General features: G+C 39.0%; 1 protein-coding gene across 2 annotated transcripts; it reads left to right on the plus strand.

Annotated features, from left to right (window-relative positions):
- The first annotated feature begins 1,231 nt into the window (after positions 1-1,231).
- ARL9 (ADP ribosylation factor like GTPase 9) lies at positions 1,232-20,155 on the plus strand. Of its 2 annotated transcripts, none has more exons than XM_038556175.1 (4): positions 1,232-1,598; positions 4,952-5,114; positions 7,745-7,920; positions 19,713-20,155. In XM_038556175.1, exons 1-4 carry the CDS (start codon positions 1,323-1,325, stop codon positions 19,890-19,892), a joined length of 795 nt encoding a protein of 264 aa, XP_038412103.1. In that variant the 5' UTR covers positions 1,232-1,322; the 3' UTR covers positions 19,893-20,155. The 2 variants fall into 2 exon arrangements, with proteins under 2 accessions (XP_038412103.1, XP_038412104.1); XM_038556176.1 differs by lacking the exon at positions 1,232-1,598 and adding an exon at positions 1,857-2,007.
- Positions 20,156-27,677: the final 7,522 nt, after the last annotated feature.

Raw genomic sequence — 27,677 nt, forward strand, 5'->3', positions numbered from 1 at the left:
TTCACTGTGGTACATTTTAAAATAAAATATTCTAGCAGTGAGTATGGATTAAGGTGTTTTGGGTGTTGGCATCTTACTGGGGACTTACTTGGTATACCTAAGAATTTTTTAGGCGGAATATCTAAAATTGCTTCTTGCCCCTCCTGCAGAGCTACAAAACTAATCTGATGGGACTAAGAGAAATTAGTTGTAATTTCACTGACAATTCGTGATGTTTATATGTGTCTATAAACAAATTGAGGAGTAAACAATTTTTAAGTTAGTATAAGCACAGCATTTTCAAGGCTGCTTGTAAACTTAGATCACTCGAAAGTCTATTTGAACAGTGGATCTGATGAGGAAAGTCTGTTTATTGCATTAAGATAATTTCCTTAGATTGTGAAATATATTCTTGAGTGCAGTTTAACAAAATAATAAAAAGAATTATCCATAACAATAAAAATAAACATCCATACACTTAACCAGTTTAAGAAGTGTCACACCACCTTTGAAAAGCTCCGTGGGTACCTGACATGAGAACATTGGGTGGTGACCATTTTGTTTAGCTGTAGTTTTAATACCCAGCATTACTAGGATCCGTGTTACGGGTCGACTGCTGATTTAATCTCCAGGTAATCTTTGTTTAAGCTACATGTAGCGGGAATTTAAGATAAGGCAACCGTTCCAGTTTTCTCTTTCCTTAAGGCTCCTGGATAACAGCCTCTAGGCTCTCCTAATGCGTTAACACTAGACGGAGGGCGGGAGGATAGCCAACGCTACTGGCCGGGAGAGGCGGGGGTCCGTGTTGCGGGATCCCAGAGGACGGGGGACGCCCTGGACCTTGGCTCAAGGGTTCTTCCCGTGGGAGGCAGGTGGGCCGGCGGCTTTGGGATGATGTGGGAGAGGTGAGCCGCCAGGACCTGGGCCGGCCTCGGAGGCCTGAGACACCGCGACCGACCCCAGGGGATCGTGCCGTAGTGCGACCTCCCGAGGAAGTGTCGCCTTGGGCGCTTTTCCCGGCCCGGGAGGTGAGCCCCGCGGGGCTCTCCCGCCTCCCCGGCGGCTGCCCCCCGCCATTCCCGGGGTCGGCGCTTCCTCTAGCCCCGCCCCGCCCCCGCCCCGGATTCGGCGAGCCTGCGGCGCCGCAGCCCCCGCTAGCGGGCGGGAGATGCCCGGCGGCAGCCCTGGGAGGGGCCTCGCCGCCTAGTGACCGCGGGCCTGTCTGCGCCGCGGGGCCCTACGTCTCCGCCCGCGTCCGCCGCGGGGTCACACCTGCCGGGACCCAGGGCCCGTCCCCCGCGCGCGGGCGCGCCCTCGGAGGGAAGGGAGTTAGGGCGGTAAGGATGGAGAAGGGGAAGAAGAAGGGGAAGGAGCCGGAGAAAGAGAAAATTCGGGAAAAAGGAAAGGAGGAGAAAAAGAAGGAGGTGGAGAAGGAGAAAGTGAAGGGAAAAGAAAAGGAAAGGGGGAGAGACAAAGGGAAGGGGGAGAAAAGTAACGGTAAAGAGGAGGAAAAGAGGAAAGAGCGGGAGACGGTGAAAGAGAAGGAGCATCCTAAGGGGACAACAGAGGAGACCGAGAAGGACAACGGCGCCTTGGCGAGGCCCCCGCTGGAGCCGCCGGTAAGGGACCGGCGCCGGCCGCGCGGGAGGGAAGCGGTGTCCCCGGAGGATGGCAGCGGCGGTGCCCGGCCAGCTCGGCCAGCTCGGCGGGACCCGCGCCAGCGCCTTCCCCGGCCCCCCGCCCTGCCCTCACCCCGCGCCCCCCGCCCGCCCCGAGGCGCCCCCCGCAGCCCGAGGCGCACGCCTGCTCGGTCTGAGCCCCTTCCCGACACTGCGTCCCGGGGCACGACCGGCAGGGTTCCGGGGTTCGTGCGCTGTGTTTTGGGGCCGGACCTCCTCCGGGGTCACTGCTTCCATTGTTTATCGGACCAGCAGCGCCCAGAGGAGTGGTCGCCAGGTTATAGCGGAGACGCCTCGGAAACCAGGCCCCGCGATCACAAAAAGATACCTATTGTACTACTTACACGAGGTGCCCAGAGCGGTCAGAATCGCGTGGAGTAGAACTGGTGGTTGCTGGAGGCTGAGGGTGGGGTGGGGGTGGGGAGAATGGGGGAATTAGTGACTACAGAGTTTCTTACAAGATGAAAAGTCGTGGAGATGGATGGGGGTGGTGGTTGCACAGCGTTGTGAATGTATCTAATACCACTGAATTGTATGCTTAATAATGAGTAAGATAGTAAATTTTATACTATGTGTATTTTACCAGAGTTAAAAAATTGAGGGGGTGAAGGATAAAAAGGGAAAAAACGGACATTGTTTGGATCAACTTAATAGGCTTCTTGCTCCTGGTGTTCCTGAGCTCACAGCTGCTTTCAGGTTCTAAACAATTTGAATTATTAACTCCTATTTGATCTCTGATAAAACACAGATTATTATAGATCCAGGTATCATTAAAAGAATGACTTTTGACAGGGAACATTGGTGTTCAAAATCACAAATTGTGTCAGGACTTTTGGCTTAACCATAATCCTAGTTTTTCTTAAGAGATGAGAAAATGTATTTTAGCCTGCGTGTTGCTAAAAAAATTAAGTAAAATGACAAACATCAGTGACTGTGGAATTTCTATATAGGCTAGAGTAGGGACAGCCATGTGGTTGGAAAGAGTAAGGAACGGTTTTTACTCATATTTCATAGGATCTTAGATACCATTATTTTATTACCACTGAGAAAAAAACAGGCTGCCAATCAAACTATGACATACTTGGGTAGCTCAGTCGGTTAAGCATCTGACTCTTAATTTTGGCTTGGGTCATGATCTCAGGATTCTGAGATCAAGTCCACCTGGGGCTCCCAGCTCAAGGGGAGTCTGCTTGAGATTCTCTCTCCCTCTCCCTCTGCCACTCCCTCCACCCTTGCTCTCACAAGTGCATTGTCTCTCTCTCTCTCTCTCTCTCTCTCTCTCAAAAATGACGCACCATGAATTGTAAAATCCTCATTTCAGAGATGTTAAAATAGGGGGAGGAGTGCATCTTGGAGTTGATGAAATATGTTGGGGTAGCCTTGAGTGGAGCCATTGGTGGAGACAGTAAGGAGGGGATAAGACGTGGACCTTACAGCCATTTTAAGTCATTCTATGAAGTATTCTCTGTCCATCAAGTTACTCTTCCTCACCATCACACTCCCAGAAGGACACTATAACATCTAGATGCAGATGGGAGGACATGGGGATGGAGATAGGAAATAACTATAGAACTACCATTTGGTTTAAGAGGCATTAAGAACTCCCAAAACAAACATGTACTTTTTCTAATTCTGTTATTCATGAAACAGTTTTCATAAATCACATTCTCTATATAAGACCCTATTAGACCAGACCTTCAAACGTCTTACTTTCACATAGATCTTCTTTTCTTTTCTTTTTTTTTTTTTTTTTTAAGATTTTATTTGTTTATTCATAGAGACACAGCTAGAGAAAGAGAGGCAGAGACCCAGGCAGAGGGAGAAGCAGGCACCATGCAGGGAGCCTGATGTGGGACTCCATCCCAGGTCTCCAGGATCACGCCCTGGGCTGCAGGTGGTGCTAAACCACTGCACCACCAGGGCTGCGCTAGATCTTATTTTCAAAAAAAGAAAATGTGGGACAGTGAAAAAAAATTCATTTTTTGCCAGAAACCCAGTCTAAGTCTCATGTCAGCATTTAGTGTTCAAGTATAAATGTAAATGATTATTGTTATTTCTAAACCAATGTCGAAGACAATTGTGTTTTGTGCATGAGAAACATCTTCAATAGGCAGTTTGGGAAGTAGAATTCTTTTTTAAAAGATTTTATTTATTCATTCATGAGATACACAGAGAGAGAGGCAGAGACATAAGCAGAGGGAGAAGCAGGTTTCCCATGGGGAGCCCGATGTGGGACTTGATACAGGGACTCTGGGATCACAATCCAAGCCAAAGGCAGACGCTCAACAACTAAGCCACCCAGGTTCCCGGGCAGTAGAATTTAATTCCTGTGGCAAACCTGACTAATGTATTGTTGGTCATTTGTTACTGTTCATATTAAATTTTGCACACTAAAAGCCACCTTTCTGAGTACTCTGAACTTTTCATACCAGCCCAGCTTTCTTGTCTCTCAATCACCTGTCATAAAAATTTCTAGTTCTAGTATGTTGATGGAATGCTTCTTTTTAAAGCTTATGTCAAGTTCAACAGATTTAACATCAGGTTCTAAAATAAGTGTTCATTTGTGATTGGAACCGATTTAACAATTTCTGTAACCTTAGCCCTTTTCATTTAATCATGATATTTATATTAAAAAATATACAAGGGGAATCTTGCCCTAAAATCTTTTAATCTAGTTAGTGATCTAATTGGCAAAAGAAAACAGATCAATAATATGAGACCTTAGATGCTTACATGCTGAATGGCATAGTTAGTACTTGAACCTTAGAAGTCCCAAGATCCCAAACAAAAAACTAAATTCTGGTGCAATCCCCAGTGGATATAAACTCAAGAAGCAAAGTGAAGTCTGAAAATTGATCCTGTAATCTATGGTACCTCCTATGACATATATATATAGACTATATATAAAGCCTATATTTGACTGATTATCACCTCTCTAGTTGGAGGATGGAGGGGTGCGGTATGATTAATACCACATAACTAATGGTTGATTATAAAATACAAACTGGATCTATTAAGTTTTTTTTAAGTGAGCTCTATGCCCAATGTGGGGCTTGAACTCATGACCCCAAAAGCAAGAGTCCCATGCTCTACTAACTGAGCTAGCCAGGTGCCCCTAGACATGTTAAATATCTCATGAAGTTTTGCTCTGGTTTTGTGAAGTTTTGCTCTGGTTTACAATTCCACAATTATTATTGTGTCCTAACACAGGCAAGCCCACTGCCAGGAGCCAGAAGCCAGGAAAACAAGGCCCTGGTTGCATAGGTTTATTGATTTGCCTTTTGTTTTCACAGGAGAAGAATAAGCAGATCCTTGTGTTGGGCCTGGATGGAGCAGGAAAGACCAGTGTTCTCCACTCTCTAGCTTTAAACAGAGTCCAGCACAGTGTGGCACCCACCCAAGGTTTCAACGCAGTATGCATTAACACTGAAGATAGCCAAATGGAGTTCCTGGAGAGTAAGCCCTCCTTCTCATTAGTAACAGGAGAGGGGCTCATCTTGTTATACCATAATGCAGAAATACTATTAGCAACATTGCACCCTTATGACAAAGTGACACTGAGTCAGGTTTCCCTACACTTTTGAATGCATATATAGTTTAATAGAGCAGTGTGGAGGAAATAACCCTCTATTCTTATTTCCTCCTTTTTACAGTGCTGGCATAAAAGGGAGCTAGCTGCAAGAAAGGCTGTAAGCACTCCCACCTATAATAGCCTCTCTCTTCCCTTACTACCTCCAATAAACATTCAATCTAAGTAAATACAGCATATTTCTATAAATAAGCCCCAAACCTCTTTTTGTAACCAGAGGGCAGCCCAGACGTCTCTACACTAAAGTAATTCTGGAGTTGTCATCTTTCTAAATACTGCTCTTCCCCAAAGTTGCATTAGATTCTGTTCTCTTTACACTCTCTCCTTGGATGATTTTATCGATCCTTATTGGCCTTAAATACCATCAATATGCTAATGACTTCCAAATTTATCTGTCCAGCCAAATATCAGCTGACATCTTCATCTGGGTATCTAATTGGCCTCTCAAACCTAAAATACTCAAAATGTTTCATTTATCTCCATATCTGTTCCTTTCCCTATAATCTACTGGTCAGTAAAGGGCTCCTCATGTTACTCAAGCCAGAAAACTATGAGTCACCCTTGATTTCTTCTTTTGCACCCCCACCTCCACTACACAAACAAAACACTATGAATTTTTCTACCTCTAAAACAAATCTTAGATTCATTAATTATATTCTTATATACTGTACCTATTTGAGTTAAAACCTATACCATCTCTCACTTAGATTACTGCAATCACCTTTTTATTTTTGCTTTCATCCAATTAAAAAAAGAAAATATGGGCAGATAATTTGGTAAATGTGTAGGCAAATCTTTCAGCTAACAACATTATTAGGAATAGAGGTTTTAATTTGTTCAGAAGATGTAGAATAAATAATAATTTTAACCAAATAGCTAAGAAAATAGTCTCAAAATATAAAAAGTGAAAAGAAAAGAAGGAAGGAATGAAGGAATGAAAAGAAAGGAAGAATCCAGCTTGGGGAAACAAATGGACATATCTACCATTGGAGTGAGAGATTTCAACATATTGTCAATTATTAATAGAATCAAAGAGGAAAAAAATCAGCAAAGATACACAGAATCTGAACAAAAGCAACAAGTTTCACCCAGTGGACAATATAAGATTACCCTCTTAGACAATTTTAGTTACATCCCAAAGCTAAAATACATGTGTTCTCAAATACTCATGGAACACTTACCAAAAATGACCACCTAGTGGACCATACACCAAGTCTTCAATTTTTTAGAGAAGGGGCATCATACAAACCATGTTGTTTGACTACATTGTAGTTAAGTTAGAAGTTAATAACAAAAAGGTAAAAACCCCTATATGAGTGAAATGTCATGTGTCACAAAAAAAATGAGGAACAACTCAAATGTTCATTCATCCTTAAACTAAATATATTAAAACTATATGACTTAGATTATACAACATTCTTTTAAAAAGTTAATAACACAAAATACTTTTTAGGGAATTAGCCTAGTTCTGTAAAAAGGAAACAAAGGACAGGCAAATCAAGACCCTTTCCTGGTAGTATTTTAAATGTTTTGTTTAAATTCCTAAAATAGTGGTCTTGAAAATTTTCTGTAAAGGGTTAGGTAGCACTAATTTAGGCTTTGGGGACCACATGGTCTCTATGCAACTACTAAACTCTGTTGTAATATGGAAGTGGCCATAGACAATATGCGAACAAGTCCATATGTCTGTGTTCTGATAAAACTTTATGTTGTAGACACTGAAATCCAAATGCAATATGATGTTCACATGCCATGGAATTTACTCTTTCTTTTTTCCCTGAAAAATCCATTCTTTGTCCATGGGCTACAAAAACAGGCAGCGGGCCAGATTTAGACTGTGGGCCATGGGTTACCAACCTCTGGTCTAGGAGAAAAATAAAAACTCAGTTCATTGTGTATATGTTATTATCATTGCCAGTAAGTTTCTTCTGGGAAGAATCAGCAAAATGAAATAACCTAAAGGCATTTTTTTCTGAGGCAAGTATTCCTTAATGCCTACAGGATCATATTAACTCTTAGTGCAATGTTAACAGGATAAATTAGTTCTGGGATTTTGACAAAGGAAAACGACTTGTGCAAGTGAGGCTGGCCAGTGAATTCAGTCCATTTCAAATTTATTTTAGAGAAAGATGTGTTTTAACCCACCACCTTGAATTATTTTAGTAACCTACTCCCATTTTCTGAGCTTAATGGATAGACAGCGGCCCACATGGCCAATGTGTGTTACAGACCAGAAGGTGAGTGTCTAGTGTCTTTATGCTGATCCTTTGTGTTCCAGAATGATTACACCACTTACGGAGGGTAGATATTTCTGCCAGCCAATTTCCCCAGTAGCATGTCTCCAGTCATTCTCAGAATTGGATACACTCTAACACAGTGGTATTTTACCAGAACACCTGTCCGGTGTTTGGAAGTTATCTAAAAGTGCCTTTCCTGCCTCCTTAGTGGATGCTTCTACAATGTTTTTGGTGTCTTCTTTCTCTACTCTTCTCTGTAGTTGGTGGCAGTGAACCTTTCCGTTCTTATTGGGAAATGTACCTGTCCAGAGGATTGCTGCTGATCTTTGTGGTGGATTCAGCAGATCACAACAGATTGCCTGAAGCTAAGAAACACCTTCATCAATTAATTGGAACAAACCCAATCCTTCCTCTGGTTGTGTTTGCAAACAAACAGGTAAAAATCTGTGCAAATATAAGTTGTACTCAATAGTTTTATAATTAATAAAGAAATGTCTACCTCTAATACCTAGATATTTAACAATATGCAATACATTCAGTTTAGTTTATACTTGTTAGATCTACTGAATTATAAACTCCCTGAGAATAAAGACCATTATTCATCTTTGTGTCCCTTATAATACCTGGTATACTGAACCAGCATAGTAGAAATTCAACAAATACATGTTGAATTTAATTCAATAAACATTTACTGATGGTTGAATTGATTTCAATAAAATATTTGAGTGTCTACCATATGTAAAGAAATAGTTTGTTTTAGATCAGTTAACCTGACCTGAATTTATTTCACACACATAAACAATATTAAACAACCATGGAGAAATTGGAACCTGTAGTGTCATTGGGAATGTATAATGGTGCAGCCACTTTAGAAGACAGTATGGCAGTTCCTTAAAAAACTAAAATTAGAACTCCCATATGATCCAGCAATTCCACGTCTAGGTATATACTCAACAGATTTGAAAGCAGGAACTCATATTGATACTCCTACATCCATGTTCACAGTAGAATTATTCATGATAGCCACAAGGTAGAAGCAACCCAAGTGTCCCTCCATGGATGAATGGATAAACAAAACATGATATATACATACCATGGGATATCATTCAGCCTTAAAAAAGGACATTCTGACACATGCTTATAATATGGATAACCTTGAGGACATTATGCTAAGTGAAATAAGCCAGTAATGAAATAACAAGTATTGTATGATTCTACATTTATGAGGTACTGGAGTAGTCAAATTCATAGAGACAGTGAATTAGAGGTTACCAGGGAATGGAAGGAGAGGAGAAGGAGGAGTCATTGTTTAATGGGTACAAAGTTTATATTGGTGATGGTTGCCTTGGGGGAAGGAGGGCAGCCCAGGTGGCTCAGCGGTTTAGGGCCACCTTCAGCCCAGGGCATGATCCTGGAGACCCAGGATCAAGTCCCACGTCATGCTCCCTGCATAGAGCCTGCTTCTCCCTCTGCCTGTGTCTCTGCCGCTCTCTCTCTCTCTGTGTCTCTTGTGAATAAATAAATAAAATCCTTAAAAAAAAAAAATTGGGGGAAGGAGAAATGGGAGTTATTTTGTTGGTATAAAGTTTCAGTTTTGCAAGATGAAGACTTCTGGAGGTAGATGGTTGCACAATACTGTGAATATACTGAACCATACACTCATGTATAATGTGAATATACTGAACCGTACACTCATCATGGTTAAGGTGGTAAATTTTGTTTGTGTATTTTGCCACAATAAAAAATTAAAAAAACAAAACGTTTATAACATTGTGATATTAAAGCCCCTCTTTCAGTTGCTAAGATTGCCAATCATTAGGGAACTTTATTCTTCCACTACTTCTAAGGGAGAATGTTTATGGCTGTAAATTAAGTAATTACAAATGATGACTTAAAAGAGGGCGTATATTACAGTCCAGAATAGAAGCTAGTCCAGCAGATTATATTTATTTTTTTTAACTTGTATTTATTTATGATAGTCACAGAGAGAGAGAGAGAGAGGCAGAGGGAGAAGCAGGCTCCATGCACCGGGAGCCCGACGTGGGATTCGATCCCGGGTCTCCAGGATCATGCCGGGCCAAAGGCAGGCACTAAACCGCTGCGCCACTCAGGGATCCCTTTTTTTTTTTTTTTTAAACTTTTATTTATTTATGATAGTCACAGAGAGAGAGAGAGAGGCAGAGGGAGAAGCAGAGCAGATTATATTTAAAATAAGGGCTGGAGCTTTTGTTTTGTTTTTTGTTTTGTTTTAAACTGGAACATTTTAAATACAAAAAACTACAAAGACCATGGTACATGTAAGTGAGCTGTATAGTATTCCATTGCATGAATATACCACAATTTTAATGTTTTCTTGCTGGGTATTTTGGTTTTTTTTTTTTTTAATATTTAGTATTTTTTTATTTATTTTTATTTTTTATTGGTGTTCCATTTACCAACATACAGAATAACCCCCAGTGCCCGTCACCCATTCACTCCCACCCCCTGCCCTCCTCCCCTTCTACCACCCCTACTTCATTTCCCAGAGTTAGCAGTCTTTACGTTCTGTCTCCCTTTCTGATATTTCCCACACATTTCTTCTCCCTTCCCTTATATTCCCTTTCAGTATTATTTATATTCCCCAAATGAATGAGAACATATAATGTTTGTCCTTCTCTGACTTACTTCACTCAGCATAATACCCTCCAGTTCCATCCACGTTGAAGCAAATGGTGGGTATTTGTCATTTCTAATAGCGGAGTAATATCCCATTGTATACATAAACCACATCTTCTCTATCCATTCATCTTTCGATGTACACCGGGGCTCCTTCCACAGTTTGGCTATTGTGGACATTGCTGCTATAAACATCGGCGTGCAGGTGTCCCGGCATTTCATTGCATCTGTATCTTTGGGGTAAATCCCCAACAGTGCAATTGCTGGGTCGTAGGGCAGGTCTATTTTTAACTCTTTGAGGAACCTCCACACAGTTTTCCAGAGTGGCTGCACCAGTTCACATTCCCACCAACAGTGTAAGAGGGTTCCCTTTTCTCCGCATCCCCTCCACCATTTGTGGTTTCCTGCCTTGTTAATTTTCCTCATTCTCACTGGTGTGAGGTGGTATCTCATTGTGGTTTTGATTTGTATTTCCCTGATGGCAAGTGATGCAGAGCATTTTCTCATATGCATGTTGGCCATGTCTATGTCTTCCTCTGTGAGATTTCTCTTCATGTCTTTTGCCCATTTCATGATTGGATTGTTTCTTTGGTGTTGAGTTTAATAAGTTCTTTATAGATCTTGGAAACTAGCCCTTTATCTGATATGTCATTTGCAAATATCTTCTCCCATTCTGTAGGTTGTCTTTTAGTTTTGTTGACTGTATCCTTTGCTGTGCAAAAGCTTCTTATTTTGATGAAGTCCCAATAGTTCATTTTTGCTTTTGTTTCTTTTGCCTTCGTGGATGTATCTTGCAAGAAGTTACTGTGGCCGAGTTCAAAAAGGGTGTTGCCTGTGTTCTTCTCTAGGATTTTGATGGAATCTTGTCTCACATTTAGATCTTTCATCCATTTTGAGTATCTTTGTGTATGGTGAAAGAGAGTGGTCTAGTTTCATTCTTCTGCATGTGGATGTCCAATTTTCCCAGCACCATTTATTGAAGAGACTGTCTTTCTTCCAATGGATAGTCTTTCCTCCTTTATCGAATATTAGTTGACCATAAAGTTCAGGGTCCACTTCTGGGTTCTCTCTTCTGTTCCATTGATCTATGTGTCTGTTTTTGTGCCAGTACCAATGGATAGTCTTTATTAGTTGACCATAAAGTTCAGGGTCCACTTCTGGGTTCTCTCTTCTGTTCCATTGATCTATGTGTCTGTTTTTGTGCCAGTACCACACTGTCTTGATGACCACAGCTTTGTAGTACAACCTGAAATCTGGCATTGTGATGCCCCCAGATAATGGTTTTCTTTTTTAAAATTCCCCTGGCTATTCGGGGTCTTTTCTCTGATTCCACACAAATCTTAAAATAATTTGTTCTAACTCTCTGAAGAAAGTCCATGGTATTTTGATAGGGATTGCATTAAACGTGTATATTGCCCTGGGTAACATTGACATTTTCACAATATTAATTATGCCAATCCATGAGCATGGAATATTTTTCCATCTCTTTGTGTCTTCCTCCATTTCTTTCAGAAGTGTTCTATAGTTTTGAGCGTATAGATCCTTTACATCTTTGGTTAGGTTTATTCCTAGGTATCTTATGCTTTTGCGTGCAATTGTAAATGGGATTGACTCCTTAATTTCTCTTTCTTCAGTCTCATTGTTAGTGTATAGAAATGCCACTGACTTCTGGGCATTGATTTTGTATCCTGCCACGCTGCCAAATTGCTGTATGAGTTCTAGCAATCTTGGGGTGGAGACTTTTGGGTTTTCTATGTAGAGTATCATGTCATCGGCGAAGAGGGAGAGTTTGACTTCTTTTTTGCCAATTTGAATGCCTTTAATGTCTTTTTGTTGTCTGATTGCTGAGGCTAGGACTTCCAGTACTATGTTGAATAGCAGTGGTGAGAGTGGACATCCCTGTCTTATTCCTGATCTTAGGGGAAAGGCTCCCAGTGCTTCCCCATTGAGAAGGATATTTGCTGTGGGCTTTTCATAGATGGCTTTTAAGATGTTGAGGAATGTTCCCTCTATCCCTACACTCTGAAGAGTTTTGATCAGAAATGGATGCTGTATTTTGTCAAATGCTTTCTCTGCATCTAATGAGAGGATCATATGGTTCTTGGTTTTTCTCTTGCTGATATGATGAATCACATTGATTGTTTTACGGGTGTTGAACCAGCCTTGTGTCCCAGGGATAAATCCTACTTGGTCATGGTGAATAATTTTCTTAATGTACTTTTGGATCCTATTGGCCAGTATCTTGTTGAGAATTTTTGCATCCATGTTCATCAGGGATATTGGTCTGTAATTCTCCTTTTTGGTGAGGTCTTTGTCTGGTTTTGGAATTAAGGTGATGCTGGCCTCATAGAACAAATTTGGAAGTACTCCATCTCTTTCTATCTTTCCAAACAGCTTTAGTAGAATAGGTATGGTCTCTTCTTTAAACGTTTGATAGAATTCCCCTGGGAAGCCATCTGGCCCTGGACTTTTGTGTCTTGGGAAGTTTTTGATGACTGCTTCAATTTCCTCCCTGTTTATTGGCCTGTTCAGGTTCTCTATTTCTTCCTGTTCCAGTTTTGGTAGTTTGTGGCTTTCCAGGAATGCGTCCATTTCTTCTAGATTGCCTAATTTATTGGCGTATAGCTGTTCATAATATGTTTTTAAAATCGTTTGTATTTCCTTGGTGTTGGTAGTGATCTCTCCTTTCTCATTCATGATTTTATTAATTTGAGTCTTCTCTCTCTTCTTTTTAATAAGGCTGGCTAATGGTTTATCTATCTTATTAATTCTTTCAAAGAACCAACTCCTGGTTCTGTTGATCTGTTCCACAGTTCTTCTGGTCTCGATTTCGCTGAGTTCTGCTCGAATCTTTATTAACTCTCTTCTTCTCCTGGGTGTAGGATCTATTTTCTGTTTTTTCTCTAGCTCCTTTATGTGTAAGGTTAGCTTTTGTATTTGAGTTCTTTCCAGTTTTTGAATGGATGCTTGTATTGCGATGTATTTCCCCCTTAGGACTGCTTTTGCTGCATCCCAAAGATTTTGAATAGTTGTATCTTCATTCTCATTAGTTTCCATGAATCTTTTTAATTCTTCCTTAATTTCCTGGTTGACCCTTTCATCTTTTAGCAGGATGGTCCTTAACCTCCACGTGTTTGAGGTCCTTCCAAACTTCTTGTTGTGATTTAGTTCTAATTTCAAGGCATTATGGTCTGAGAATATGCAGGGGACGATCCCAATCTTTTGGTATCGGTTCAGACCTGATTTGTGTCCCAGTATGTGGCCTATTCTGGAGAAAGTTCCATGTGCGCTTGAGAAGAATGTGTATTCAGTTGAGTTTGGATGTAAAGTTCTGTAGATATCTGTGAAATCCATCTGGTGTAGTGTATCATTTAAAGCTCTCGTTTCTTTGGAGATGTTGTGCTTAGAAGACCTATCGAGTATAGAAAGAGCTAGATTGAAGTCACCAAGTATAAATGTATTATTATCTAAGTATTTCTTCACTTTGGTTAATAATTGATTTATATATTTGGCAGTTCCCACATTCGGGGCATATATATTGAGGATTGTTAAGTCCTCTTATTGGATAGATCCTTTAAGTATGATATAGTGTCCCTCTTCATCTCTCACTACAGTCTTCGGGGTAAATTTTAGTTTATCTGATATAAGGATGGCTACCCCTGCTTTCTTTTGAGGACCATTCAAATGGTAAATGGTTCTCCAACCTTTTATTTTCAGGTTGTAGGCGTCCTTCTGTCTAAAATGAGTCTCTTGTAGACAGCAAATGGATGGGTCCTTCTTTTTTATCCAGTCTGAAACCCTGCGCCTTTTGATGGGGTCATTAAGCCCGTTCACGTTCAGAGTTACTATTGAGAGATTTGCTGGGTATTTTGGATTATTTCCAATCGTTTGTTGTCATAAACAGTGCTACAGTGAACCTTCATGTATGTGTCTCTTTGTAGATGTGTCTCAACATTTCTCTAGTGCATACATCTAAAAGAGGAATTGCTAGGTTTTCAGATTTGTACATATTCAGTTTTTTTTTTTAAAGATTTTATTTGTTTTTTTTTTTAAGATTTTATTTATTTATTTATTCATGAAAGACTGGGAGACAGAGAGCGCCAGAGACAAAGGCAGAGGGAGAAGCAGGCTCCATGCACCGGTAGCCTGATGTGGGATTCGATCCCGGGTCTCCAGGATCGCGCCCTGGGCCAAAGGCAGGCGCCAAACCGCTGCGCCACCCAGGGATCCCTACATATTCAGTTTTACTAGATCTTACTAAGTTGCTTTCCAAAGATATTGCACCAATTTATTTTTCCACCAACGAATATGACAGATTTTTGCAGCTCCACATCCTTCTCAATACTTGATATTGTCCAACTTTTTCATTTTCGCCAATCTAATAGAGCTAAAATTTTAGCCCATTATTCTAATTTGCATTTCCTTAATTATTAGTGAGCTGGAAACCTTTTTTCAGGTGTGCATTGGTTATTAGTTTCAAATTCATTTCTTTCTTTGAAACTAATTTCCACATCTGTGAATTATCTTTTATTTATTTACTTATTTTTAGAATGAGAGAGGAAGCATGAGAGAGGAGGAAAGGGCAGGGGAGAGGGAGAGAGAATCTCAGGCAGGCTCCATGCCCAGTGCAGAGCCTGATGTCAGGCTCAATCCCACAACCACAAGATCATGCATGACCCGAGCAGAAATCAAGAGTCAGTTGCTCAACTGACTGAGCCACCCAGGTGCCCCTGTGAATTGTCTTTCAATATCTTTTCCCAAATTTCGTTTAGAGTGTTTATTTTTTCCTATTTGAGTTGTAGAGGTCTTTATCTTTTGAAAGAAATAATCCTTTGTTGTTTATATGCATTACGAATATCTTCTTCAGCAACTTGTTGGCTATTATTTTACTTTGCTTATGGTTCTCTTCTTTATATACAGCTTTCCATTTATTTTTTTAAACACCACATTTTTAAAATTTTATTTAATTCCAGTGTAGTTAACATTACTTTCATGTATATAATATAGTGATTCAGTAGTTCCATATATTACTCAGTGCTTGTCAAGGTAAGTATACTCTTAATCCTTTCACCCATTTCACCCATTCCTCCCCACTCACCTCCCATCTGGTAACTGTTTGTTCTTTATAATTAAGAGTTTGTTTTTTGGTATGTCTCTTTTTCTGTTTTTTTTTTTGTTTGTTTGTTTTCTTTTGTATCTTAAATTTTCCATGGAGTGAAATCATATGGTATTTGTCTTTCTCTGACTGTGTGTATGTGTGTGTGTGTGCACGTGCGCACACACCGACCACATCTTTAACCATTTTTGATGGATACTTGGGTTGCTTCCATAGTTGGACAACTGTAAATAATGCTTCAATAAACATAAAGGTGCATGTGTCCCTTTGAATTAGTGTTTTCTTATTCTTTTGGAAAATACCCAGTAGCATGATTACTAGTCATAGGGTAATTTTATTTTTTTTAAAAGTAAACCTTACACCCCGTGTGAAGTTTGAACTCACAACCTTGAGATCAAAGATTGCATGCTCTACTGACTGAGCCAGCCAGGCATTCCTAAAATGAATCTCTTGTAGGCAGCATATATATAGGTCTCAGGCTTTTTTGGTTTGGGGGTTTTTGTTTTTGTTTTTGTTTTTTTGAAAGGGAAGGGAGGAGGGGCAGGAGGAGAAAGAATCTTAAGCAGGCTCCATGCCTAGTCTGGACCCCTATGCAGGGCTGCTTCTCTCAACCCTGAGATCATGACCTGAGCCAAAATCAAGAGTTGGATGCTTAACTGAGCTACTCAGGCGTGCATGGGTCTTGTTTTTTAATCCATTCTGCCACTCTGTGTCTTTTGATCAGAGCATATAGTCCATTTATGTTCAAAGTAATGATAGGTATGTATTTTTTGCCATTTTGTTACTTGTTTTGTGGTTGTTTTTGTAGTTCTCTGATCTCTTATTCTCACATGGTTTGCTGGCTTTTTTTTTTTTAGTGATATACTTCCTTTCCTTTCTCTGTATTCTTTGCAGTATCTAAGATTTTATTTTTTATTTTATTTATTTATTCATGATAGACATATATAGAGAGAGGCAGAGACACAGGTAGAGGGAGAAGCAGGCTCCATGCCGGGAGCCCGACACGGGACTCGATCCCGGGACCCCAGGATCGTGCCCTGGGCCAAAGGCAGGCACCAAACCGCTGAGCCACCCAGGGATCCCCTTTTTTGCAGTATCTATTACTGGTTTTTGATTTGTGGTTACAATTAGGTTTGTATATAGCATCTACACATAGCAGTCTGTATTAAATTGATGGTTACTTAAGTTTGAAACCATTCTTTCCTCCTCTCCCCCATGGATCCACGTTTAGGTATATGGTGTCATACTTTACATCCTTTTATTTTGTGAGTCCCTTGACTGATTTTTACAAATCTACTTATTTGTATTTCTTTTGTGCTTCCTGCTTATCTTACTCTTACTTACTTTCCTTTCCACTCAAAGAATCCCCTTTAACATTTCTTGTAGGGCTCTATTCTGAATGATAGGTTTGTTGGATAGAATACTCTTGGTTGTAGATATTTTTCTTTCAGCCCTTTGAATATATCCTGCCACTCTCTTCTGGCCTGCAAAGTTTCTGCTGATAGCCTTATGAGATTTCTTTTGTATGTAACTGTCTTCTTTTCTCTTGCTGCTTTTAAAATTCTGCATCACTAGAAAACAATCACTGTGTTTCTTGGTTGATTTTGTTGGGGGATCTCTGTGCCTCCTAGATCTGGCTATCTGTTTCCTGGCTTAAATTAGGGAAATCTTCAGCTGTTATTTCTTTAAATAAATTTTTTTGTCCTCTCTTCACTATGTGCTTCTTCTAATAAGATCCCTATAATGTGAATGTTATTACCTTTGATGAAGTCTCTGAGTTCCCTACATCTGATCTCATTTTGCACATTTTTCTCACCTGTATAGTTTTCCATTTTTAATAGTCTACTTTATCAGTGCCTTCTATTGTAATTTGTATCTCTTATCTTCCTCATATTAATTAAACAGAGCCATTTGGTGTCTCATTTATAGCTTTTAAAAGTCATCTTACTGTTTTTACTCTTGTTGGAGTGATGACCTCTATTCTATAAATGCACAATATGCAAATATGAGATAAACATACTATTTATACATGATGTGCTTTTTTTAAAAACCACATTGACTTTTACTTTTTTTTTTTAAGTAAATTCTACCCAATGCGGGGCTCAAACTCATGACCCTGTGATCAAGGGTTGCATCCTCTATGACTGAGCCAGCCAGACCCCTCTATCCCCAATGTGCTTTTATCACTACAAGGAACCTCTCTTTTTATCCAGCATTCTCCTCATTTTTTTCCTCTCCAATAAGTGAATTTATTACTTTCAGACATTGTCCACATATTACTGGATCCATTAACACTGTTTAAAGTCACTGTAGACTCTAAGAGTAAATGAATTCTGATCTTAGGCAATATATTGGGATGACCAACACCTTGAATTATCAACTGCAGCCAGATACCACCAGAAACATTTTTCTAGATATGTCTGAGGCAAGGGAAACAAGACAAAAATAAACTATTGGGACTACATAAAAATAAAAAGCTACTGCACAGCAAAGGAATCCATCAACAAAACCAAAAGGCAAGGGATGCCTTGGTGGCTCAGTCGGTTAAGCATCTGCCTTTGGCTCAGATCATGATCCTGGGGTCCTGGGATTGAGCTGCATGTTGGGTTCCCTGCTGAGCAGAGAACCTGCTTCTCTCTCTGCCCCTCCCCCCTGCTCATGATCTCTCTCACTATCTCTCTCTCTCAAATAAAATCTTTTTTAAAAAAAGGTAAATACTGATTGGGAAAAGATATCCGGCAATGATATATATTTGATAAGGACTTAATATCCAAAATATGTAAGGAACTTACACAACTCAACATTAAAAAAACAAGTAGTCCAATTAAAAATAGGCAGAAGACATGACCAGACATTTCTCCAAAGAAGGCTTACAGATGGCCAAGAGACACATGAAAAAGATGCTCAACACACCACTAATCATCAGGAAAATGCAAATCAAAACCAAAGTGAGATCTCTGTCACCTCACACTTGTCAAAATGGCTAGAATCAGAAAGACAAGAAATAAGTGTTGGTGAGGGTGTGAAAACAGGACACTTGTGCATTGTTGGTGGGAAAGTAAATTGGTACAGGCACTGTGGAAAACAGTATGGTGGGTCCTCACAAAATTAAAAACAGAAATAGTGTGTGATCCAGTTATTCCACTACTGAGTATTTACTCAAAACTAAAACACCAATTCAAAAGGCATATGCACCCCTGTGTTTATTGCAGCATTATTTACAATAGCCAAGATGTGGAAGCAACCCAAAAGCCCATTAACAGATAAATTGGGTAAAGAAGATGTAGTATATTTACATATATTGGAATATTATTCACCGTAAAAAAAGAATGAGATCTTACCATTTGTGACAACATGGGTGGACCTAGAGGGTATTATGCTAAGTGAAATGAGTCAGACAAAGACAAATACCATCTGATTCCATATATAAATGGAATGTAGATAACAAAAGAACAAACAAAAAGCAGAAATAGACCCATAAATATAGAGAACAAATTGATGGTTGCCAGAGAAGAGAGTGGTAAGGGAATGGGCAAAAAAGAGTGAGGGGGGAATAGGAGATATAGGCTTCCAGTTATGGAATGAATAGTCACAAGGATGAAAGGTATAGCACAGGGAATATAATCATTGGTATTGTAATAGCATTGTATGGTGACAGATGGTAACTACACTTGTGGTGAGCATAGAATGACATTGAGTTGTCAAATTATTATGTTGTATGTCTAAAACTAATGTAACATTGTGTGTCAACTATATTTCATTTAAAAAATCCTACTGAATATGATTTTGGATAAATAAAATAGAAATGGAAAAATGAAAACAGAAGCAGATTGACTACAGTGTTTAGAAAACTAATTAAGGTATTAGAGTGGGGATCCCTGGGTGGCGCAGCGGTTTGGCGCCTGCCTTTGGCCCAGGGCGTGATCCTGGAGACCCGGGATCGAATCCCACGTCGGGCTCCCGGTGCATGGAGCCTGCTTCTCCCTCTGCCTGTGTCTCTGCCTCTCTCTCTCTCTCCTCTGTGACTATCATGAATAAATAAATAAAAAAAAAATCTTAAAAAAAAAAAAAAAAAAAAAAGGTATTAGAGTGGATTAAATTCATTCCAAAAATTCTTTTTTGATGACAGCTCATAACTCCTGGTATAATTCTGCTGCCCTTTTTCTTTTTCTTTTGTAAGTTCTATACCCTATATGGGGCTCAAACTCACAACCCCAAGATCAAGAGTTGCATGCTCTACCAACTAAGCCAGCCAGGTGCCCCATTGCTGGTATAATTCTGATTAAAATTTTTATATTCAGACGACCACTGGAGTCATAATAATGGGGTCACAATATCCTCCACATTAAAATGGAGGTGGGATCATTGAGAGCAATAAATGAGAGTAAAAAATATATCTATCCAAAAGGATTGCAAAATAACCAGCTTTGTCCTATCCTTTTCTATTCTGGGTGAAGGATCTTGAAGCAGCCTATCGTATTACAGATATCCATGAAGCTTTGGCATTGTCTGAGGTCGGAAATGACAGGAAGATGTTCTTGTTTGGAACCCAAGTGACTGAGAATGGCTCAGAAATCCCTTCTGTCATGCAAGATGCCAAAGACTTGATTGCACACCTGGCTGCAGATATGCAGTGACCAAGCCCAGGCCCACTGTGCAGTTCTTGATCTAAATGTCACCAGGGAGTGTTGAATTACAGGTTTGAAGCCAAAGGTTTCTGCTGTCAAATAAAAAATAAGCCATTTCCTATTTTCTTAATGCGTGACATATATACAAAGATAATGTTAATTGATTAAGAGCCTATGTTCAGATTTTGAACTTTAAAAATATTGGTAAAATAATATATTTGGGGGATTTGAATTTTCATCAACAAAATTAAAGTGAACATTAAGCATTCAAAGCATTTGTAGTTTTTCAATGACATGAGATTTATATTAAAATATTTTAATAAACTACCTCTTTTCAAGTAAAAATCTAGGTGTTCTTCCTTAAGATTTATTTAACACTGTAAGGAAAGAAATATCAAGATAAAGCAATGAGAAAAGTAAGCAGTATCGGACGATTATGGAAATATGAATTAATGGCATTTAGATACAGGAAAGACTTCTCTTTTAGGAGCCTGATACACTAGAATAGGAACACTTGGAGATTTTATTTTTAAAAACTTGGCATTTTGTTTTTATACAAAGATAAGCTTTCTTCACCAGAATTTTTTTAAAGATAAGGCAGATGACTGTTTATTTCATCTATTTCTTTTTAAGATTTTATTTATTTATTCATGACAGAAAGAGAGAGAGGCAGAGAGAGAAGCAGGCTCCACGCAAAGAGCCCAATGTGGGACTTGATCCTGGGACTTCAGGATCAAATCCTGAGCCGAAGGCAGACGCTCAACTGCTGAGCCACGCAGGCATCCCCACCAGAAATATTTTATGATAACTCTATTTACCTACAAACATGATTAAAATTCAACTTTTATCCTTAGCGTCTTGTCTTGATTTAAAAAACAAACAGGGCAGCCCCAGTGGCGCAGCGGTTTAGCGCCACCTGCAGCCACAGGACATGATCCTGGAGACCTGGGATGGAGTCCCACGTCTGGCTCCCTGCATGGAGCCCGCTTCTCCCTCTGCCTGTGTTTCTGCCTTTTTCTCTGTGTGTGTCTCTATGAATAAATAAATAAAATCTTAAAAAAAATAAAATAAAAAAACAAACAAAAGGACTTCATTTTCTAGTCAACATGTAAGAAGCTCAGAAGCTGCCACTCCATTCTGATGACAAGTGAAAAGCTAAACAGACTGAAAAATAAACAACTCTTCTAGGAGAACACAAGGCAAACTGCTACTCCCAAGATTGAAGAGACCAACAAGAGAATACAGAGAATAACAACTTATTGGAACAGAGCTTCATGAGTGGAAACCAACTGTAGGAACCAGTGCCAGGGTAAGAAAACCAGAACTGTAATTGACAAATTGCTGGAGACTCAGATGGATAACTGCGTAAAAACCCCAGGGGATCCAGTCATAGTGGGGTCCCTACAATTTTGTGATATTTATCTTCAGGAGCTTGATGAGATTCCTGCAGCAAATATCAGAGAGAAATCCCCTGGTGCTTCCAGAGGAGGGAAAAGGGAAGCATTCTGAGATATACTAAAGCATTCTGTTTTTTTGTTTTGTTTGTTTAAAGATTTTATTTATTCATGAGAATACACACACAGAGAGAGAGGCAGAGACACAGGCAGAGGGAGAAGCAGGCTCCATGCAGGGAGCCTGACGCGGGACTCGATCCCAGGTATCCAGGATCACACCCTGGGCTGCCCAGCACTCTGTTTTTATTAACAAGGCCTACCTTCAGGGAAAACTAGTTAACCAGAACCTAACCTGCTGGGGTATTATCAAACCCTAACCTAGGGAAGAGAAATACCCAACTCCAGCCCATTCCAGTCATCTTGTCCCACATAAGGAAAGACATAAACAAAAACATGCATGTGAAGTTCACAGTCCAGAGGCACAGGCTCACTGAAAGACTGAGAACAATCATAGAACTATAGAACACTTCTCCCCCCACACCTTATGACATTACTAAAGGTCTGTTTATAGCGGTTTCTTTTCCTTAGTACATCATTTTTGGCTATCAAGGAAAATTACAAGACATACTATAAGCCACTGGGTGGCTCAATTGGTTGAGTGTCTGACTCTTGATTTCAGCTTGGGTCTTGATCTTGTGGTTGTGAGATGAAGGCCCGTGTTGGGCTCTGCACTGGGCATGCAGCCCACTTAATACAAAACACAAACAAAAGAACAACCACACAGACATCAGAACCATATTCAGCATCAGAACCATACTCCAGTATGCAGAGATGTTGGGATTATCAAAACAGGAAGTTAAAACAACTTGATGATTAATGTGATTAATGTGCCAAGAGCTCTAATGGATAGAGTAGATAGCATACAAAATCAGATGGGCAATGTAAGCAGAGATGAAAATTTTAAGAAAGAACCAACAGGAAATCCTAAAGATTAAAAAAACAAAACATTGTAACAGAGATCAAGAATACCTTTGATGAGCTTATTAGTAGACTATACACATCTGAGGAAAAAAATCTCTGAGTTTGAGGATATCTCCATAGAAACTTCCAAAACTGAAAAGCAAGACTAGACTGGTGAAAAAAAAAAAAAAAAAAAAAAAAAAAAAAAAACAGAATATCCAGGGACCATAGGATAACAACAAAAGATGTAAAATGCATGTAATGTGAATACCAGAAGAAGAAGACAGGAAAAAAAGAAATAGAAGAAATATTGGGAAAAATAATGACTCTGCAGATTTCCCTAAATTAATGTCAGATACCAAACCACAGATTCCAGAAGCTCAGAGACCACCAATCAGGTTAAATGGTCAAAAAACTACACATAGGCATAACATTTTTGAGTTACAGAAAATTAAAGATATGAAAAAAAATCCTGAAAGAAGTCAGAGGAAAAAAATACCTTACTTATAGAGAAACAAAGATTAAGAATTACATCTGACTTCTCAGTAACCACGCAAGTAAGAAGAGAGTGAGTAAAACATTTAAAATGTTGAGAGGAAAAACCCACCAACCTAGAATTCTGTACTTTATGAAATTATCCTTCAAAAGTAAAGGAGAAAGACTTTCTCATATAAATGAAAATCTAGTGAATTTGTTGCCAATAGACTTGCCTTGCAAGAAATGTTAAAAGAAGTTCTTCAGAGAGAAGGAAAATTGTACAGGTCAGAAATTCAGATCTACTTAAAGGAAGAGTATAGGAAAAGAAATAAGTGAAGGTAAAATTAAAACTTTTATTTTTAAACTTTTTTAAAGATTTATTTATTTGAGATGGAGAGAGAACACAAGCAGAGGGAGGGGCAGAGGAAGGGAGAAAGAGATTCCTCACTGAACAGGGAGCTCAACATGGGGCCCTATCTCAGGATTTCAGGATTATGGGCTCAATCTCAGGACTTTGGGATCATGACCTGAGCCAAAGGCAGACACTTAACAGGCTGAGTCGGGTGCTCCTATTTTTTTTATTCTTAATCTCCTAGAGAACAGTTTCTTCAGAATAATAATAGCAACTATTTTCAACTATGTGTATATGTATATATATATATATACTTATGTATAAGTGAATACATATGTAGAACACATAATATACACATATATTATACATATACATATAACACATGCAGACATATGTAATGCATACAAATGTGTATAATACATACATATATAATGTATGATTCTTATGTGTTGCATATTTATACTTTTTAAAAAGATTTTATTTATTCATTCATGAGAAACACACACAGAGAGAGAGAGAGACATAGTCAGAGGGAGAAGCAGACTTCCTGCAGGGAGCCCAACGTGGGACTTGATCCCAGGATCCTGGGATCACGCCCTGAGCCGAAGGCAGATGCTCAACTACTGAGCCACCCAGGCATCCCACATTTATACTTATGTATATAAAAAATGAATGACAGCAATAATACAAGGGGTGGGAAAGGAAGAATTAGGATTATTTTGTTACAAGATACTTCTACTACCTATGAAGCAATATAGTGTTTGTTATTTAAAAGTGGATTTGAATTGGCTGTAAATGTATACTGCAAACTCTAGAGCATCCACTAAAAAAAGTAAAAGAAGTAAACTGATGTACTAAGAAAGGAGAGAAAATGGAATCATGTAAAACGCTCAATTAAAACCACAAAAGGCAGAAAGAGTGGAGGACAAAAATAGAAACAAAGAAAGAAGGCAACAAATAGAAAACTAACAGATAATAGTGGCTATTAATCCAATTATATCAATAATCACTTGACTGTCAATGGTCTAAAAGCACCAGTTAGAAGATAGATATTGTCAGAGTGGATCAAAAATCAAGACCCAACTATATGTTGCCTATAATAAACCTACTTTAAATATAAGGACATACAGATTAAAAACAAATGGATGAAGAATGATATACCATGCTAACACCAATTGAAAGAAAGCAGGACTAGTTATATTAATCTTAGAGCAGATTTTAGAGTGAGGAAAGATATCAAGGATAAAGAGGGAAATTATATAATGACAAAGGGATCAACTCTTCAAGAAGATATCACAATTCATATGTATGCACTTAACAACAGTGTGTCAAAGTACATGAGACAAAAACAGAACTTCAAGGAAAAATTGATGAATCTGCTATTATAGTTGGAGACTTCAGCACCTTCTAACAGAAATGGACAGATCCAGGGAGCAGAAAATTAATGAAGACATAGTTGAAATCAGCAACACCATCAATAAACTGGATATAATGAATAACTATAGAGTACTCTATCCAACAAAAACAGCATACACATTTTCTCAAACTCACATGGAATATTCTCCAAGGTAAACCACATTGTGGGCCATAAAACACTCTTTAGCAAACTTTAAAAAAAAATTTTTTAACCATATCTAGTTTTAGGCCACAGTGGAATTAAGTTAGAAATCAATAATGAAGATAGCTGGAAAATCCCCCAAATACTTAGAGATTAAACAACACAATTCTAAATAACACATGGGTCAAAGAAAAACTCTCAAGAGAAATTTTAGAGTATTTTGAACTAAATGAAAATGAAAACACAGGTTATTGGGGATCCCTGGATGGCTCAGCGGTTCAGCGCCTGCCTTTGGCCCAGTGCCTGATCCTGGAGTCCCAGGATCGAGTCCCGCATCGGGCTCCTGGCATGGAGCCTGCTTCTCCCTCTGTCTGTGTCTCTGCCTCTCTCTCTCTCTCTCTCTATGTCTATCATGAATAAATAAATAAAACTAAAAAAAAAAAAACACAGGTTATCAAAACTAGTGGGATGCAGCAAAAGTAGTGCTTAGAAGGAATTTTTTGCATTGAATGCATAGATTAAAAAAGAAGAAAGTTCTAAAATCAATCATCTAAATTTTCACCTTAAGAAACTAGAAAAGCAAATTGAACCCAAAGTAAGCAGAAGAAAAACAATATAAGCAACAGCAGAAATCAACGAAATTGAAAACAGAAAATTAATAGATAAAATTAAAGAGGGGCACTTGGGTGGCTCAGTTGGTTAAGCCAACTTAACTCCAACTCTTATCTCAGGTCTTGATCTTAGCTCAGGTCTTGATCTCAGGGTCATGAGTTCAAGCCCCATATTGGACTCCATGCTGAGCATGGAGCCTACTTTAAAAAGATAGATAAAAGAAAACCAAAGTTGGTTTTTTAAAAAGATATATAAAATTGACAAGTCTATAGCCAGGTTAAGAAAAAAGAGAAGGGACACATAAGTAATAACATAAATGTAAGAGGGACATCATTACAGATCTCACAAATATTAAAAGGATAATAAAGGAATACTATTAACAACTTTATGCTCACAATCTGACAACCTAGGGAAAAGTGGATCAATTCCTTGGAAGAGACAATCTCCCCAAACTTACACATGAAGAAATAGACAATCTGAATAGATCTATACCTATTTAAGAAATTAATTCAACAATTAATGACCTTCCAAAACAGAAAGTACAAAGCCCATATGGGTTCACAGGTGAATTCTACAAAAAGTTTAAGGAAGAAATTATATCAGTTCTCTACAGAAGTAATACTACCTAACTCGTTTTGTGAGGCCAGCATTACCCTAATACCAAAACAAAGACATTACAAGAAAACCACAAACCAATAGATACAAAAGTGGTCTACAAAATATTAGCAAGTTTAATCCAGCAATGTGTAAGTATAGTTATACACCACAACCAAGTGGGAATCATTCCAAGTATGCAAAGGTGGTTTAACATTTAAATATCAGGGGTTCCTGGCTGGCTGAGTTGGTTAAGTGTCTTCCTTTGGCTCAGGTCATGATCCCAGAGTCCTGGGATCAAGCCCCAAATTGGGCTCCCTGCTCAATGGGGAGTTTGCATCTCCCTCTGCCCCTCCCTCTGCTCATCGTGTCTCTCTCTCTCTGTCTCAAATAAATAAATAAAATATATATTTAAAAACATTTAATTCAATTCATACAATCCATCACATCAATACTCTAAAAAAGAAAAAAAAATCAATACACTATCAATAGAGGCAGAGAAAGCATTTGACAAAATTCAACACTCACAATGAAAACTCCTAGTAAACTAGGAAAATAGGGGAATTTCTGTAACTTGATAAAAATTAAAAAATCTATGAAAAGCTATAGCTAACATCATACCTATTGCTGAGAAACTTGAAGCTCTCCCACTAAGATCAGGAACAAAGCAAAGATGTTCCCCTCAACACTGCTTTTCAACATCATACTGGAAGTCCTAACTAATGCAATAAGACAAGAAGAGTAAATAAAAGGTATACAGATTGAGAAGAATATAAAATTGTCTTTGTTTACAAATGACATGATCATCTACATAAAACCTTGGAATCAGGGATGCCTGGGTGGCTCAGCAGTTAAGCACCTACCTTCGGCTCAGGACGTGATCCTGGAGTCCCGGGATTGAGTCCCACATTGGGTTCCCTGCATTGAACCTGCTTCTCCCTCTGCCTATGTCTCTGCCTCTCTCTCTCTATGCCTCTCATGAATAAATAAATAAAAATCTTTAAAAAAATTGGAATCAGCAAAATAACTTCTGGATCTCATGAGCAATCATATCAGGGTTGCCAGATACAAGGTTAACACACATAAGTCAATTGCTTCCCTATATATCAGTAATGAATTAGTAGAATTTGAAATTAGAAATGCAATACCAGGGCAGCCCGGGTGGTTCAGTGGTTTAGCACCGCCTTCAGCCCAGGGTGTGATCCTGGAAACCCGGGATCGAATCCCACGTCAGGCTCCCTACATGGAGCCTGCTTCTCCCTCTGCCTGTGTCTCTGCTTCTCTCTCTGTTTCTCTCATGAATAAATAAAATCTTTTTAAAAAATGCAATACCATTTGTATTAGCACCCCCTCAAAAATGAAATACATAGGTATTAAATCTGACAAAATATTTACAAGATCTATGTGAGGAAAGCTACAAAACTTCAATGAATGATATCAAAGAAGAACTAAATAAATAGAGATATTCCATGTTCATGAATAGGATGAATCAATGTTGTCAAAATGTCAGTTCTTCCCAACTTGATCTATTGATTCATTGCAATCCCAATTAAAGTCCCAGCACGTTATTTTATGGATATAGACAAACCAATTCTAAAGTTTATATGGAGAGGCAAAAGACCTAGAAATGTCAACATGATATTGAAGTAGAATAAAGTTAAAGGACAGATGCCACTGACTTTGAAACTTACCATAAAGCTATTGTAATCAGGACAGTGCAATATTAGTGACAGATAGACAAATAGATCAATGAACCAGAACAGAGAACCCAGAAATATACCCCTATAAATATAGTCAACTGATCCTTGACAAAGAATCAAAGGCAATACAGCAGAGCAAACGTGGCC

Source organism: Canis lupus, chromosome 13, assembly GCF_011100685.1.
Source record: "Canis lupus familiaris isolate Mischka breed German Shepherd chromosome 13, alternate assembly UU_Cfam_GSD_1.0, whole genome shotgun sequence".
NCBI lineage: Eukaryota > Metazoa > Chordata > Mammalia > Carnivora > Canidae > Canis > Canis lupus.